This window comes from Oncorhynchus tshawytscha, linkage group LG02 (assembly GCF_018296145.1).
Source record: "Oncorhynchus tshawytscha isolate Ot180627B linkage group LG02, Otsh_v2.0, whole genome shotgun sequence".
Lineage (NCBI taxonomy): Eukaryota > Metazoa > Chordata > Actinopteri > Salmoniformes > Salmonidae > Oncorhynchus > Oncorhynchus tshawytscha.
In genome coordinates this window covers 58,532,836-58,550,676 of record NC_056430.1, presented here as the reverse complement: position 1 = coordinate 58,550,676, position 17,841 = coordinate 58,532,836, and the positions used below count along the sequence as shown (strand labels likewise).

Here is a 17,841-nt window from a genome sequence, read left to right as displayed (position 1 = left end):
GAGCGATACAGGTAGACAGTGCCCTTCGCTCCCGCCTGCCCTCACCGTCGTTAACAGAACTGTGGGAAAACAGTGCCTAACAGACAGGGGGGCAAAGAACACAGTCTATGGGTCATCCCCTCCTTACACTAGCACAGCAGGTGGGAGGCTGGGGCAACACTTTGTGCTAGCAAACTAGCTAGCTAGCGACATCATGTGCATAGCTTGCTAACTAGCTAGCACACAGTGTCGCTCCTGCCTGCTGTGTTCAGGAGAAATCCGTTCCTGACAGGCGGGAGCGACGGACACGGAGTACTCCTTAGGACTAGCTGGCTAAACTAGCACAGTGTCCTGCGCTCCCGCCGGGACCAATTTCTGGAGCTGCATATTTATTTATGGCAATCCCCTCTTCCTACAATTTGAAGTTTGCGCTGCACCCGATCCTATAGCTGTACAGCAAATCGGCAATCTCTTCGCTAGCTCACCCGACCTGTGTTGATTGACAGCTTGCTGGTCTAATCAGAGTGCCTAGTGTGCGTTTCACGAGCTGCGTTTTTTTTTTTACAAGGGCGAAACAGGGCATTCATCAGGGCATAGACTCTACAATGTAGAGCGTTCCACAGGGATGCTGGCCCATTTGGACACTACAGTTGTGTATTTTTTAAAGAAGCTAAAAAAAATGGCCAGAAACTAAAGTTATCACGGCAATGCACAGACAGCTGAGAGATGTGAGTGGAGTTAGGCCCTTCTACATGTAGTGTGTGCATAACTTTTCAACATAACAGCATATTTATTACCTTAAACGATATGCACATTATTTTTTAAATTGTAATACGTATTTACACTTCGTCTCTTGGAAAATTATGTGCTGTATATGCAGTGCTTGACTTGAGCAGGAGCTCACTGGAGCTGAGTACCAGCACCTAATTTTCCACTGCTTGAGCTCCTGTTCCTCTTATAGAATATTAACTCAAAATCAGTGAGCCCAAAGCAAAGAAAATCTGTCCAATTGTAGAACACAAATAAAGTCACTGCTGGTACAGATACAAGTACTGTACGCTCATATCACTTGAAAAAAATAAAATCTTACTAGAAACAATTTTATTACATCAAGCAGAGCAGTCAGTACAACACCTCAAATTCAATTAGTCATGACATTCACAATTTTACATGTAAATGCGAAGTCTTGGAATGCTCAACCGTCTCTAGCATAAATAATACTCCATCAATTCAGATCATTGATTTTTCACCTGATGAGGCCAATATCCATAGCATGTCCTAAAATCCTGGATCCCAGGAAATTGTTTGCCTCGTCTCAGTCTCTTCGTAGCACACTACTTCATCTCCAGGTCGAAACTCGATGTCCTGATCCACAGAGAGGCCACACTCCATCCCAGTCTTCACCATCTGGACATCATCTTTGTGGTGCTTCAGTGCTGTCAAGGAGCCTGCAGGTAATACAAGACACCGCACACAGTTTTCACTCTAATCAAGAATAAGAAACCAACTTTCACCAAATGTATTTGTAACTGACTCAAGAATAAGGGTGACCCGTCATCAGAGTACATACAAAATAAGCCACAGGTTTATCACATGACATTATCTGTATACACTAAGCAACCGGTTTGACTAATTACCAGTATGGAGCATTGATAGTAAATACAGAATTTCACATACTTATAAATATATATTTGAAAGTATAGTGTAGATATGCAGACGCTCCTAAAAGGCTTCTATGGAATGAGGTGCTCATTTAGATAACATCCTATTTCATAAAGGAAAAGGTTAGATATATTTGATCATTTAAAACACAATACAACCACACATGTGGATAATGCTTTTAAAATTGGGGATGACACAAAAAACATATTACCATTGTGGTCCTCTTAAATAAATGGCTTAAACAATGTACAAACATAAGCTACACAGTAGACCTAGCCTACCAGGCATACAGATCTAATAATAATTCATATATTTTGGAACTTGTATAGTGCTTTAAAGAATCTCAAAGCGCATAAAAAGTAAAACAGACAAAAAAATAGAAATGGAGACAAAGTATTAGGTCTGAAAAACGCATGAAAAGCCACCACATCTTGGCAGTGGTTAGGCGCATTCCCTGAACAGTCCCTGAACTTCCTCAGCTATCTCTGGACACAGCATGCCATCCTTGGTGTAATACTTCCAAACAGATTAAACAAAAAGTCACATTATTTTAATCCAAAACAGCAAGCTAGCTAGCTAACAAGCCCAAATATGGACTTTTCATCACAATCCTGCAAGTCTGAGAGTCCACAGGATATAGTGATCAAACCCTAGAGCAGCCGAATCCCCCCCAAAATGCACAAAAAAATAAATAATAATAAACATATGTACAATATTTACAGAGCTCTCTGCCTGGGCTACAGTGCCATGGCAACCATGGAACCGGAGGTGTTGGCATCTCCTCTTTTTTAATGTATTTAAAAGTATCAGCTAGATATTGAACCTCAGTAAGGATCCTGGATGAGTGACATTCCCTTTAGCTATTCGGTATGGTATCTTGCTTACCCTCCCAGATGATGTCTCGGCCTCGGACCAGTCGGAACTTCATCTTTCTATCTAGCTGACCCTTCTGAACTCTACAGCCGGCGACAGGCACTTTCTTCTTCCCAACAGTCACGTCAAACATGGCCAGGACAGATGCCTCCCCTAGAAAGAGAAGACGAAGAAAAATACTTTCAATCCATACGAGACGGAAATCGGTCTTCTGCTGAACCTAACCCCTCCGCTACACAAACTAGGTTGAAGAGGCTGGAGCAGAAGGCAGTCACAATGCAGCGCCCAATGAGCAGTTTAGGGGGTTAAGTTAAGAGCACTACCACCAGATTTTCTCTCTCTTTTTCACCCGTCAGAACTGGGATTCAAAACAGTAACCCAAACTGTGTGAGATGCAAACAATTACATTAGGGTTTCTAGCACAGTCTATTCCCAGTTTAGTGAAAAGAAAGTTATCCAGTGTTTTTAAACTGCATGCAAACCAGCAAACAAAGCAACTAACACTACCGATATACAGGAATACATAACCTTGCATGAGTCACTATTTCTTCTAAAATAAGTTGAAATGGGGAAAACTTTGTGTTCCCACGTGTATGCGTTTGATTTACAACTGCATAGGATCCCCAAAAAGTTACAGAAAATGTTTTCAATCAAAGAAGAAAAAAAATGTCCTGAACTGAATTACTCAGAATTCAAATTAATCTGGTTGGAGACTTAAGTGATTCTTGTTAACGGTATAATTTACCTCACCTGTGTAAATTGCAGGTGCCTGCACAGTAAAAATAGCCATATGACATGTTTTGAAAGAGAAAACTGAATATTCTGCTCCATTGCAAAAGTGCCAATTTATTTGACCACTACAGTATGTCATTTGACAATTACTATGTCATGTGTACGTTTATTGATTCGATGTATCCCAGGACTCCCAAGAAAACTCGGTAACAATTGCCTGTGTTGACTACCCTGATTTATTAAATTAAAATACCACACACACACACCGATCACATTCTCCTTCACAGACGGAGGGAGTTTACTGCTCAGCTCGTCCTTTAGGTCGTCGATGAGTTTGTAGATAACTTTGTGCATCTTTAGTATGATGCCTTTCTTAGTGGCCATCTGCTGAATGGACTTATTGACACCCACATTGAAGCCGTATATGGTGCCTGGTCATGGGAAGAAATAGCAAGTGTTACTATAACAATAAACAAAACATTTGTCAACATAAAATAAAAAAGATCTTAAAACATTAGTTTACCAATAAGAGACTTATTTTTCATTTTCAAAGGTGTAAATATAGGGGATATAATAAAACACTTATATAACAGGTAAGCAGACAGATTGAGGGGATACAAGAGCACATGCTTGAAGGGACATTAAACAATGGAATGTGAGGGAAATAATATTTAGATTATATTTAACTGGTTAAAACATAGCCCTTTAAACTTGTACCCGTAGACGGGTTGAAAAATGGCACATTTGGGCACAGAAGCGCCTAAATTGGCTATTCAGTAAAATATTCTAAATGACATCAGAGCTCAGGCTTCACAGCGCTGTATTGGTTTCGACTGACAGCCATTCTGAACATGAGCACTGCACGTGACAAGAAGTTGCCCCCATCCCTCCAATGGAGTCCAAATGTGCACTTGACATTTCCATATCATAAAACTCATGTCATATATATTTATGATCACCATGTTTGATGTAGTTAGAAGATTACATGGCATCATACCCTGGGTTGTTCTGAACAGAATGAGCCTGTTTGTCTATTGTGAAGAAAATTTGCTGCGGAACACACACCTGACAGCACTCATGACTCCTTACTATGCTCACCCTGAACTGCTTTGTGAAAGTCTAACACTGTAAGATCGTATTTCATACCTTAGCTAGTCATGTTTGCTTTCGGCAATTTATAAAATGGTCAGTGTTTGGATTGTGTAAACAACAGTAATTGTGTGACGGCGGGGATGCAGGGTTGTGTTCCAAACAAAACAAGTATGCTTGCTCTAGATCTTCAACAGCACAGCTAGGAGAGCTCAAAAAAAGGACCTTGTAGTTGAAGACTCTTTTGAGTCATGGAAGTGCATTGAAATTACTTTGGAGAAGTGTGTGGTCACGTCAGAGACACCAGTTAGTCCTCTCACTCTAACCTTTGTCATTTTATTGTCTTATGTTGCACCTACTCCACCATTTCAATTAATATTCTTATTATGTTACTGAATGTATCCAGAGTATTTTCAGATTTCGTTATTGGCTAATGCTGTGAAAAGTACAGTAAATGTAAAATACACATACAATCAACAGTGTCATGTTTGGATTCAGTCTTTTGTCAGGTGAATTATTATGTCCTAGACTGGTCTAATAATTTCCCCATAATCACCAAAATGTTCCCTTTTAATTGCTATCATGCTTATACCATTCAAATGTATTCTGTAAGAAACACTTCCATTTAGGCCTATCCATATAGGCCAATTCCCATGAGTGTAAAGGGTTAAAATCATTACAAAGAAAGTTTGTTGAAGTGAAAGTAAACCAGATGTGTTTTAAGTTGAGTATTGGATAATAACTCTGAAGACAGTTAGAATGTACTCATGGGGCATTCTAACTACAGCAGTGATGCCGGCATTTCAGTCTTCTATTGAGACCAAACATCTCCCTTTTCAATGACATGGTGTGATGTGTGGAGGATGCACCTGAGAAGGTCTCGGCCAGGTTGAGATCGTTCTCGGAAACATCTCCGATGCCAAAGTGGACCACCTCCATCTGGCACTGGTGATGCGCATCGTAGCTCTCCAAGATGTTCAGGATAGCCTCGACAGAGCCATCCACATCACCTGCAGTGGCAAAAGACAAGTCGGTATGAAATGGCATATGCTTTATTAGAATTATTCATGGCATTATTTTTTATATTTTGTGATTAATTTAGTTATTTCATGATGCATTTAATATAAATATTGAAATATGATTTTAATTAGGAGCATTTCTATTCTGTTCTGTAATTGAGTTGTCTAGCCATGTCATTGAGTTATGCAGATTAATTAATTGATCTAGTCACCTTTGACAATGAGTGGTAGGGAGAGCTCTTGGGACTCCAACTTCTCGCTGGGCCGCATGGCCATGAGCTTTTTGTTGGCCTTGTACAGAGCAGACTTCCTTTGCCTCCAGCTGAGGTGGGCCAGGGGCTCTCGCTCCTTCTTATAGCTCTCTTGGTGCTCCCGTTGCTTTACCTCAATGGCTTGCATGTCCTCCTTCAGTTTGTCCTGTTCCTCCTGGTAGCAACGCCAGTCCACCACCTCCCTTGCTCTTTTCTATAGTTGAGTGGATAAAGATCGATAGAATGGGGTAATATGGTGTCACAACAGATATATTAACAGACGAGACAAAAACATAACTCAGAGCTCAAAAGTGACTATGTTCTGAGATATGCTTGTAAGTCTGAATTGGGGCATTACCAGTAATAAGTAAGGAAAGACAATATGTTACTCTGGACCATGATCTCTCTTCTGACGAACATATCAAGACTGTTTCAAGGACAGCTTTCTTCCATCTACGTAACTGCAAAAAATCTGAAACTTTGTCCAAAAATGACGCAGAAAGATTAATCCATGCTTGTGTCACTTCTATGTTAGACTACTGCAATGCTCTACTTTCCGGCTACCCGGATAAAGCACTAAATAAACTTGAGTTAGTGTTAAACACGGCTGCTAGAATCTTGACTAGAACCAAAAAATGTGATCATATTACACCAGTGCTAGCCTCTCTACACTGGCCTCCTGTTAAGGCAAGGGCTGATTTCAAGGTTTTACTGCTAACCTACAAACCATTACATGGGCTTGCTCCTACCTATCTTTCCGATTTGGTCCTGCCATACATACCTACACGTACGCTACGGTCACAAGACTCTGGCCTCCTTACTGTCCCTAGAATTTCTAAGCAAACAGCTGAAGGCAGGGCTTTCTCCTATAGAGCACCATTTTTATGGAATGGTCTGCCTACCCATGTGAGAGACGCAGACTCTGTCTCAACCTTTAAGTCTTTATTGAAGACTCATCTCTTCAGTAGGTCCTATGATTGAGTGTAATCTGGCCCAGGAGTGTGAGGGTGAACGGAAAGGCACTTGCCGTCTCCACCTGGCCGGTTCCCCTCTCTCCACTGGGATTCTCTGCTTCTAACCCTATTACAGGGGCTGAGTCACTGGCTTACTGGTGCTCTTCCATGCCGTCCCTAGGAGGAGTGCGTCACTTGAATGGGTTGAGTCACTGACGTGATATCCCCCCCCCCGGGTTGTGCCGTGGTGGAGAACTTTGTGGGCGATACTCAGCTTTGTCTCAGGATGGTAGGTTGGTTGTTGAAGATATCCCTCTAGTGGTGTGTGGGCTGTGCTTTGGCAAAGTGGGTGAGGTTATATCCTGCCTGTTTGGCCCTGTCCAGGGATGGGGCCCCAGTGTCTCCAGAACCCTCCTGTCTCAGCCTCCAATATTTATGCTACAGTAGTTTGTGTCGGGGGGCTAGGGTCAGTCTGTTTTATCTGGAGGATTTCTCCTGTGATTTCATTCAGTGTCCTGTGTGAATTTAAGTATGCTCTCTCTTTCTCTCTCGGGAGGACCTGAGCCCTAGGATCATGCCTCAGGACTACCTGGCCTGATGACTCCTTGCTGTCCCCAGTCCGCCTGGCCGTGCTGCTGCTCCAGTTTCAACTGTTCTGCCTGCGGCTATGGAATCCTGACTTGTTCACCACGTGCTACCTGTCCCAGACCTATTATTTGACCATGCTGGTCATTTATGAACATTTGAACATCTTGGCCATGTTCTGTTATAATCTCCACCCGGCACAGCCAGAAGAGGACTGGCCACCCCTCATAGCCTGGTTCCTCTCTAGGTTTCTTCCTAGGTTCTGGCCTTTCTAGGGAGTTTTTCCTAGCCACCGTGCTTCTACACCTGCATTGCTTGCTGTTTGGGGTTTTAGGCTGGGTTTCTGTACAGCACTTTGAGATATCAGCTGATGTAAGAAGGGCTTTCTAAATAAATTTGATTTTAATATTTTATCAGTGTATGATGACTAGCCTTATGTTTTATGCTGCTTTGTGCAGAGGGAACATCAACATTACACGGTGATAAACTAAACTTAGTTGAATGCACTGACTAAGGCAAAAAGACTGGAAGTAGTTATTTGGCAGATCTAAAACTAGCGAATTAGTTTGAGATTAACTTCTCTCGCTAGCTAGCGTGCTAACCAGCGAAAAAGCTAGGGGTAAACAAACAGTGATGTAAGTATAACGTGACAGGTTTACGGTCAGTGTTAGCAGGTCAGGTAACGCAGAGTGGCAGAATAAATATCACTCAAATCACTTGTGACAGCATAATGAAGCTACTGAAAATGTTTATTGAAACTACTAAAAAGTGTCAGTAGTTTGCTTAGGTTGACGGCAAAGTTAGGCTAATTACATGGGAGTACCCTACGTCCGTACTCTGCTCTGAGGCGTGGTCACACTAAGCCATGCCTCGCCCTGTGTATCTATAGTGCACCGGTGACCGCCAATACAGCGCGGCATGGAATTAATGACTCAGATAAGGCCTATTCCAACTGTACTACTCCTCATTCTCATAAATAAATAAAAACATCCAGATATTGCTTTGAGGCTGGGTTGTATGACTACCAAATTCGTAGTTGGCTGATTCACACAGGCTTTAGAATTCCTCTACTCTTCTAATAATGCAATATGTCACCCTAGACTTAATCTCGGCAACCCACAATCAAAATCTTGCCGAAACGCTGGCTACTGGATAAGGTTCTGGGGGAGAGGTACACTGTGAATAGGTGCACAGGAACAATTGTTCCTCATCTCACTGTCCTAGGATAGACGTTACATTTATGTTATGTCTGTCCAGGAGAGATTACCTCAGACTCTACTTCCAGGATCTCCTCGCCGGCAGAGGGGAGCTCCTTCCACCCCACTATCTCCACAGCAGTGCTCGGCCCAGCTTCCTTCACTGTGCAGTTGTTCTCGTCAAACAAGAAGCGCACCTTGGCCCACGTCTTCCCCGCAACCAAAGTGCAGCCCTTTTTTAACGTGCCTCGCTGGACAATTGCTGTCGTAACTGGCCTGCAAAACAGGAAATCAGTTGTAAAAATGTATTTGTAAGCAGCATCTTATTGAACTGACATTCATTTAAAAATAGTTTAAACATTACTCCAATAATTTCACTCAAATTGTAGTGGATTATATGCATTTGACAATATAATGCTTTTAGGTTGTGATTTTGTGTGAATGTTGGCAAGCTAGAAGGCTTGGTGCAACCATTCCAACAACCAAATGCTAAGCTCATGCTCTCATCCGTGGCTGTGTCATGGGGAGACGCACCCCTTGCCCTTATCCGAGCGGCTCTCGATAATGGTGCCCTCCACTAGGCCTGTCGGGTCACCCTTCAGCTCCATCACCTCCGCCAGGGTCACCGTGGCCTCTGCCAGCTCCAGCAGATTGTTCCCCTATGGAATCATATTGTTGTTCTTTAATTTCATGGCTTTGGCATTATGCACCGACTTGCACAAATAGGTGAATTAGGCTGGGGCCAGACAGTTTTAATTCAATCATTTTTATCCACATTTACCAACTTTAGACAACTATTGAGGGACAAAAACAGACCGTGACAAATGCATAATAAGCACATTACAGGAATGACTTAAGTGGGCAGTAGTGTTTGTATTAAGGCTGGACCATGTTTGGCAGACAGTCCTAACCCCCAAGATGAGACAAGGGGCAGAATCCAATTAACAAACATATGCATATATACACACACACACACATTAGGCTTGCTAAATGTCTGACATGTTGTTTCCCACCTGGTCTGCTGTAATAAATGAGAAATGAGTCCATTTTATATATTCAATGATATATTAAAAAAGTAAACCTCCTTCCTATGGTTGAGGAACTCACCTTCAGGGCAGAAACGTGGATAGCCTGAACTTCTCCTCCATACTCCTCGCATACCACATCATGGGATAGTAGTTCCTGCTTCACACGTGCTGGGTCAGCTTGATGCTTGTCACACTTGTTCACTGCCACAATGATTGGCACTGCAGATACACCAAACCCCCCCCCACCAATTTTACTATTCAGGTACATAAAAGGCATACAATAATGAACTGTCATTAAATGAGCTCATTGGGAGCCTTGTTCAGACCAACAATGTTATCTCTTGAAACGTCTCGTTAGCCATGAAAAGGCAGTGATGATTTATACTGAACAAAAATATAAAAAACACAATATGCAACAATTTCAAAGATTTTACTGAGTTACAGTTCATATAAGGAAATCAGTCAAATGAAATTCATTAAGTCCTAATCAATGGATTTCACATGAGTGAGAATACAGACATGTATCTGTTGGTCCCAGATACCCCCCAAAAAAGAAAAAATAGGGGTATGGATCAGAAAACAAGCCAGTATCTGGTGTGACCACCATTTGCCTCATGCAGCACGACACCTTCACATAGAGTTGATCAGGCTGTTGATTGTGGCCAGTGGAATATTGTCCCACTCCTCTTCAATGGCAGTGCGAAGTCGCTGGATATTGGCAGGAAGTGGAACGCGCCGTCGTACACGTCGATGAAGAGCATCCCAAACATGCTCAATGGGTGATGTCTGGTGAGTATGCAGGCCATGGAAGAACTGGGACATTTTCAGCTTCCAGGAATTGTGTACAGATCCTTGCGACATGGGACTGTGCATTATCATACTGAAACATGAGGTAATGGTGGCGGATGAATGGGACGACAGTGGGCCTCAGGACATCGCCATGGTATCTCTGTGCATTCAAATTGCCATCGATAAAATGCAATTGTGTTCATTGTCTGTAGCTTATGCCTGCCCATACCATAACCCCACCATGGGGCACTCTATCCACAACGTTGACGTCGCCCATACGAAGCCATACACGTGGTCTGTGGTTGTGAGGCCGGTCGGACGTACTGTCAAATTCTCTAAAACGACATTGGGGGCGGCTCATGGTAGAGAAATGCACATTCAATTATCTGGTAACAGCTCTGGTGGACATTCCTGCAGTCAACATGCCAATTGCTCGCACCCTCAATTTGAGACATCTGTAACATTGTGTTGTGTGACAAAATGGCATATTTCAGAGTGGTCTTTTATTGTCCCCAGCACAAGGTGCACCTGTGTAATCAGCTTCTTGATATGCCACACATTTCAGGTGGATGGAAGATCTTGGCAAAGGAGCTCACTAACAGGGATGTAAACACATGTGTACAAAAGTTGAGAGAAATGTTTTTTTTTTGTGTGTATGGAACATTTTTGGGATATTTTATTTCAGCTCATGACACATGGGTCAAACTTTACATGTTGCGATTATATTTCTGTTCAGTGTATATAGATTTAAAGTGAACAGCAGGAATATGTGTTGTACATGATGCTATCGCCAGCTGCAGTTTGGATTGAATGCCATCAATCCCTACAGTTAGGGTTATTTAATCTATAAAAATATTAATGTCCCTCAAAGATGTCACCCAAAATGTGTTATAGTTGCATAGAAATGCCAATATGAAATATGACAGTACCTTGGGCTTTTTTGGCATGTAGGATGGATTCAATCGTCTGCTTCATGACTCCGTCATCTGCAGCAACAACCAGGATGACAATGTCTGTGGCCAAAGCTCCACGGGCCCTCATGGCGGAGAAGGCTGCGTGCCCTGGGGTGTCCAAGAAGGTGATCTTTTCCCCCGAAGGAAGTTGAACTGCAGAGAGAAATCAGGATGGAACCTTCTGAAATCTGTGAAGATAAATCTAACCTCACCGAGAAATTTGGTATATTCAAAATATGTATTGCTATGAGGCATCATAGCACCAGGTTGAGAAATAACTTTTACAGTTTAGCCTTGCAATGATCTGCATCGACAGGTGGTCTCAAGCAAAGAGTGGATATGGGGACAGTCTGAGGGGAGCTTCCGGTGTTAGTCAACATTTTCATACAATATTAATATGATTCCCTTGATTCATTCAGCTAGATTCTGTAAGAATCACTACTACTAGCAGCTAGTTTTATGATCACTAAACATTCCACGAAAAAAACACTTCTTGTGGAGTCTAGTTGTTTCCCTACCCAGGAAGGCCCCAATGTGCTGGGTGATGCCCCCTGCTTCCCCCGCAGCCACCTGGCTCTTCCTAAGGCTGTCCAACAGAGTGGTCTTTCCGTGATCTACGTGGCCCATTATGGTGACGACAGGAGGACGAGACACCAGGACGGCCGGATCTGGTGGATCTCTAGAATAAACATTGATTTACATTCAGATGCAACTTCTGTTTCTATTTTGTATGTTCATTCATGTGAAAATAAAAAAACTTTAAATATAATAAAATGTTTTTAAAAAAAGTTCATATTCAGATGGTATAACTTGGGTTTTATCCAGGTTTGAGCTTGAATGGGAATGTCAGTACCTGGATGGTACTGAGCCCTTTCTACCCTAATGCCTACAGACGGCCAACAACCAATTCTCAAGAGGTTTTGTTTTGAAATGTCGAGCAACTGTCAACCAAAATACTCCATTAACCACCCTTCTAACAATCAGACGACAAGACAGGTCCTCTACCTTCTCTGAGTGTCTTTGTTCTCACGCTCTTTGGACTCCACCAGCTTGGCCCACTTGAACTTCATCCCAGACCTCTTCACAACCTCCTTGATCCACTGCTCCTCCAGAACAGAGTGGGGCTCTAGGGAATCCAGGTCCACTGAGGTGTTGAGCAGAGCCTCAAAGACATGATCTATGGAATAAATGGTACGCTGTTCAAATCAGTACTACATATCAGACCTGCGTTGTATTCATTAGTGTACACCGTAGCGAAACGTTTTGGAATGGAAAACGAAAACAAGCATTTCTTATTGGACAAGTTTAATCACCTTGGAACATATTCAATACTTCATACCATAATTCAGTAAAATAAATAATGACTTTAAAGACTATTGAATGATTATACATTAAATTTAATCAGCCTTACCAAAGTCTTTGTTCATAGCTTGAGCCAGTGCAGACACCGTCATCTTCTGCTTTATTTCTACTTCCTGTTTGTCCTGCTTCGGTTTGACCTTCTGAACTTTACTATGGCCTTTACCCTAGAAAAAAAAAAGACATGAAAAAAAATGTTATTGGATCTAAAAGCATAAGGAAAGACCACAACCACATGATCTCTATTTTCAATAGAGATCAAGGCCTATTACATTTCTTATCATTTGCATTTACAGTGCATTAGGAAAGTATTCAGACCCCTTGACTTTTTCCACATTGTTACCTTATTCTAAAATGGATTGTTTTTTTCCATCATCAATCCACACACTTAAATATGACATTAACATAAGTATTCAGACCCTTAACTCAGTACTTTGTTGAGTCTTCTTGGAATGACGCTACAAGCTTGGCACAACTTTACTTGGGGAATTTCTCCCATTCTTCTCTGCAGATCCTCTCAAACCCGGTCAGGTTGGATAGGGAGCGTCGCTGCTCAGCTACTTTCAGGTCTCTCCAGAGATGTTAGATTAGGTTGAAGTCCGGGTTCTGGCTGGACATTCAGAGACTTGTCCCGAAGCCACTCCTGCATTGTCTTGGTTGTGTGCTTAGGGTTGTTGTCCTGTTGGAAGGTGAAGCTTTGCCCCAGTCTGAGGTCCTGAGCAGATTTCGTCAAGGACCTCTCTGTACTTTGCTCTGTTCATCTTTCCATTGATCCTGACTAGTCACCCAGTCCTAGCTGATAAACATCCCCACAGCACGATGCTGCCACCACCATGCTTCACTGTAGGGATGGTGCCAGGGTTCCTCCAGAAGTGACGCTTGGTATTCAGGCCAAAGAGTTCAATCTTGCTTTCAACAGACAAGAGAATATTATTTCTCATGGTCAGAGTCCTTTAGGTGTCTTTTGGCAAACCAAGCGGGCTGTCATATGCCTTTTACTGAGGAGTGGCCACAGCACAGAGGAACTGGAGCTCTGTCAGTGACCATTGGGTTCTTGGTCACCTCCCTGACCAAGACCCTTCTCCCCTGATTGCTGTTTGGCCAGGCGACCAGCTATAGGAAGAGTCTTGGTGGTTCCAAACTTCTTGCATTTAAGAATGATGGACACCACTGTGTTCTTGGGGACCTTCAATGCCCCAGATCTGTGCCTCGACACAATCCTGTCTCGGAGCTCTACGGCAATTCCTTCAACCTCATGGCTTGGTTTTGCTCTGACATGCACTGTCAACTGTGGGACCTTATATAGACAGGTGTGTACCTTTCCAAATCATGTCCAATCAATCGTATTTACCACAGGTGGACTCCAATCGTGTTGTATAAACATCTCAAGGATGATCTATGGAAACAGGATGCACCTGATCTCAATTTTGAGTGTCATAGCAAAGGGTCTGAATACTTATGTAAATAAGGTATCTGTTTTTATAAACATTCCTCAAAACCTATTTTTCGCTTTAATTGTGGATTGTGTGTAGATTGATGAGGAAACAATTTACATTATAGAATACGGCAGTAACGTAACAAAATGTGGAAGAAGTCAAGGGGTCTGAATATGTTTTTCTTCAACTCAAAACTTGCCCCTATGTCTCACCTGCTTAGTAGCAAGGAATCTGGCATGGTGGCTGGTCAGTGGAGGTGCAGGGGTCCAAGCTGGAGCAAAGATAGGGAAAGGGAGGTAGTTTGCAACCAGTGTAGGGTCGGTATGCGTTATCAGTCTCACCCTCCTTATCAGGGAGGTCGCCCGATTCATTTCAGTGCTAAAAAAAAACAAAATTGTTATTTTCATTTCACATTGGCATCTGCAGTCGTGCTGTACAGTAGGTTAACTACCATTTGCCAAGCGGTTTGCTAGCAACATTATGAAAAGGGGCCTGTGGGTCCCCACATCGAAAAACCTGAAGCCACCGTGCTTCTATTTCCCTATGTGAGAGCATCACGAACCGTAGGTTTTCACCATGTTTTGTTATTTCTGTATAACATAAAACTCAACACAAAGTTGGCTCTTTTACACTGTGGGTCATTTGGAAATAATGTTTGTTTTCCCCCAATTTGTGGGCGTGGTCAAAGGGAATTCCTTATTACATGAATATCAACTTTGCATACTGGCTAACACTGCCATTCCAAAATGGCAGCAGTGGCTACTATTAACTAACATGAGGACGAAAGGGGCAGTTTTCCAGGAAAATGTGCATTATTTCAAACTTCTCAGTGGAGCAGTGCGGATAAAGATCAAATTTGAAGTACAGTGACATATTCCAGCCCTGCATTGAGGTATGTTTTCTGACACATATCTCACGCTGGCACCACTGTGTCTTAATGTAACCATGATTGCGTTCATGACTCCAGTGCAGCTCAGTGTAAACAAGTGTAACGGTAGGGTCAGTATCTTCTGGGAAGCTAATTTGCCCATTTAGTTTAAGGAACAAATTACATTTGAAAAAAATATAGAGCTAGGATTATAAAATCGAGTTCCAGATTGTCTTTATTACAGTCAGGCTGCAAAGATTTGTAGAACGCCTGAAGACACTAGAAAAAAAGAACCTGAAACGCAACAGACGTGGTTGACCTTAGCACAGCTTGTGTTGTTGCACCCACTTCAAAGATGGAGGAAATGGGAAACTTTAACCGGGTTATCGGGCAAACCAAACCTTGACGCACTTCAGCCACGCCCGTACAAAATTGTTCTGTTACACTGCAGTTAACAGAGACTGCAAATATGGTTGTCAAACTCTGTGGCGACAGTGTCCAAAACACCACAGTTCACTGCAGTGGACTTCATAGTAAGTTAGCTGGAGTCATTTTGGGGAGTTAGCTAGCTAGATGCCATGATTTTATGTGGCTAGCTACCCACTAGCAATAACACAAATCCGAGGAACTCACCTTGTGATTTAGGCTACCCCGTTTCACCACATTGTTAATGTGGTTTTCAATCCCATTTGCATTACACGTTCAGCGATATCAAACATCCATTTCAACCCTTCACAGGACGCCGCCATGACAGGTATCCCAGCAAGCATTTCGTCAGTGTATTGGCCATAGAGATAGATAAAGGACTCATTGTTATAGCTGTACTATTATAGTGTCATTGACAACATTGGCAGCACATATAGACAGAGGACTCATCGTTATATCTGTGCTATTAGAGCGCCTTTGACAAAAATGGGCAGCGCCATTGAGCCTACAACCCATAGGAATTCCCACCCAGTTGACAACTTTTTTACTGCTTTAAAATGGCGGAAGCAAGGTGGACGCCCATGCTAAAACGACCTTTTGGACACTCGAGCCTTCTATCATTCTCTATGGTATCGACTGGCGGAAAGGGAGAAGCGAGAGGACTGACTCCGTCCCAAATCTTTCTGCGCGAGAAGCAGACCAAGTGAGGATTTTTTGTATAGTGTGTCGAATTTGGTCAATATAAAATGTAATTGCTAAGGGAGGCGTATTTGATCGAATATAAGTTTCGTAATGTTCAGGTTGTTACGAATGTACTGATATAAATTGAGCCAATTGTTCACATGCTTATATGCCCTCTCATTGGCTAGAAGTTTCCCTTCCGCCTTCTGCCTTTGCGGACATGTATGCCCATTGTTTGAGCAGACTGTCCAATATCTTGTCAATATGTAGATCATCTTTGGTATCAATCTTCCCGGTAGTGTCAGGTCTATGGTTTCAATGGTTGTGATCCAATTGCAAGTGTCTGCAGTTCGTCTTTTTTTTTCAGTTGTGCTGCCAATCTCTGAAATAACTGACAAAAATACAATTACAACTACAGTCGGCAACATGTCAGAAAAGTACATTTTTATGAGTTGGATTGGAGTGTGTACATTTTTCTACCAGTACATAGACATATTTTCAGAATAAAAATGATTAAGTAATTACCATGTTGTCGGTCAAGTGACTCATAAGTAAAAATATTCAGCACAAAGACCTGCTGTAAGTGACATTGAAAGCAGCAATCTGGTGATGTTGGCCGACATCCACTACTTCGTCATCAGAGTAATCTGTCATGACTACTGTTTGAATGTTAAATGACGAGACAGAGGCATTGATGCGAGTAACCAGTCTTGTTCAGTACATGACAACGCATCCGGGTATCTCAAGCACCCCGGTAAAACACAAGAGTTGCAGTAATGAACATTTACCAACAGATGGCATCACTGTGCCATCTTACACCCATAACAACTACAGTGACATTTCCAAAATGTGGAAGATTTCCTGGATAACATGAAAACAGCCTAACCAGCTCTGCTAGGGCGAGTAAAATGGTCAGAGTTTTGGTGGGGGCTACAAGCTTAAGATGTTTCTTGTGGCATTGCACATGGTCAGTGTGAACCAGAGTGACTTGATACAACAACAATGGGCCAAGCAAACTGTACATACAAAATGGAAACGACACAGGTCTTATTTAATGAAAGGGGTTGCAGTCTGCTGTGAAGCTTTCATCCATGTATATGGGAAAGAGAGTCTACTTACAGTTTGTTATTATACATTTCTGATTTAGTCAAAGTTGTTTTCATTGCAAGTTAAACCTTGCTGTTAGCTAACTAGCTAGCTGAAGTTCGATGGTTAACTTGAGCTAGCTATGACAATCGGTTTGTATTGCTAGTACTCTATGGTTTGGGATTATAAATTCATTGTTTAGCTAGCTAATGTTAATGTTACATGTCTCAACAAAAGACCCCATGTTAAAGCTTCCTGTTAGCTAGCTAATGTTAGCTGATGTAAGATGGCTGGCTAGCTAGCTAGCATTGTGTATGAACTGTGTAATGTTAGCGATGTTTTCTCAGATTGCCATTTTGCATTGTTAGCTGGCAAACATTGAACCTAATTGGTTAACTTCAGCTAGCTATGACAATCGGTTTGTATTACTAGTACTCTATGGATTGGGATGATGGTTCATTGTTTTGCTGGTTAGCTACATGTCTAGACAAAAGACAAAGTTAAAGCTTGCTGTTAGCTAGCTGATGTTAGATGGCTAGCTAACATTACTGTGTGTAGTGATATTGCACAATGCCATTTCGCATCTATTGTATAATAATGCTAAAATATGTGTATCTGGAATTTATCTTTCAGCGTCAGTCATACAAAGAGAAGGTCTATTTAATATTTTTTTTTTTTAACTAGGCAAGTCAGTTAAGAAGAAATTCTTATTTACAATGACGGCCTACCAAAAAGGCCTCCTGCAGGGACGGGGGCTAGGAATAAAAAACAATACCTATAAATATATGACAAAACACACATCACAACAAGAGACAACACTACATAAAGAGAGACCTAAGACAACATAGCATGGTAGCAACACAACATAACAACAAC

General features: G+C 42.1%; 1 protein-coding gene across 2 annotated transcripts; it reads right to left on the bottom strand.

Annotated features, from left to right (window-relative positions):
* Positions 1-1,044: 1,044 nt before the first annotated feature.
* On the bottom strand, positions 1,045-15,565 carry mtif2 (mitochondrial translational initiation factor 2). 2 transcript variants are annotated; one of them, XM_024443726.2, is made up of 14 exons: positions 15,406-15,565; positions 14,117-14,282; positions 12,521-12,635; positions 12,115-12,286; positions 11,628-11,788; positions 11,086-11,262; positions 9,447-9,586; positions 8,874-8,998; positions 8,411-8,615; positions 5,567-5,819; positions 5,205-5,345; positions 3,513-3,677; positions 2,527-2,667; positions 1,045-1,427 (listed from the first exon to the last, which is right to left on the bottom strand). In XM_024443726.2, exons 2-14 carry the CDS (start codon positions 14,273-14,275, stop codon positions 1,258-1,260), a joined length of 2,124 nt encoding a protein of 707 aa, XP_024299494.1. In that variant the 5' UTR covers positions 14,276-14,282; positions 15,406-15,565; the 3' UTR covers positions 1,045-1,257. The 2 variants fall into 2 exon arrangements, with proteins under 2 accessions (XP_024299494.1, XP_024299502.1); XM_024443734.2 differs by having other exon boundaries at positions 14,117-14,175; positions 15,406-15,563.
* Between the last annotated feature and the right edge of the window lie 2,276 nt (positions 15,566-17,841).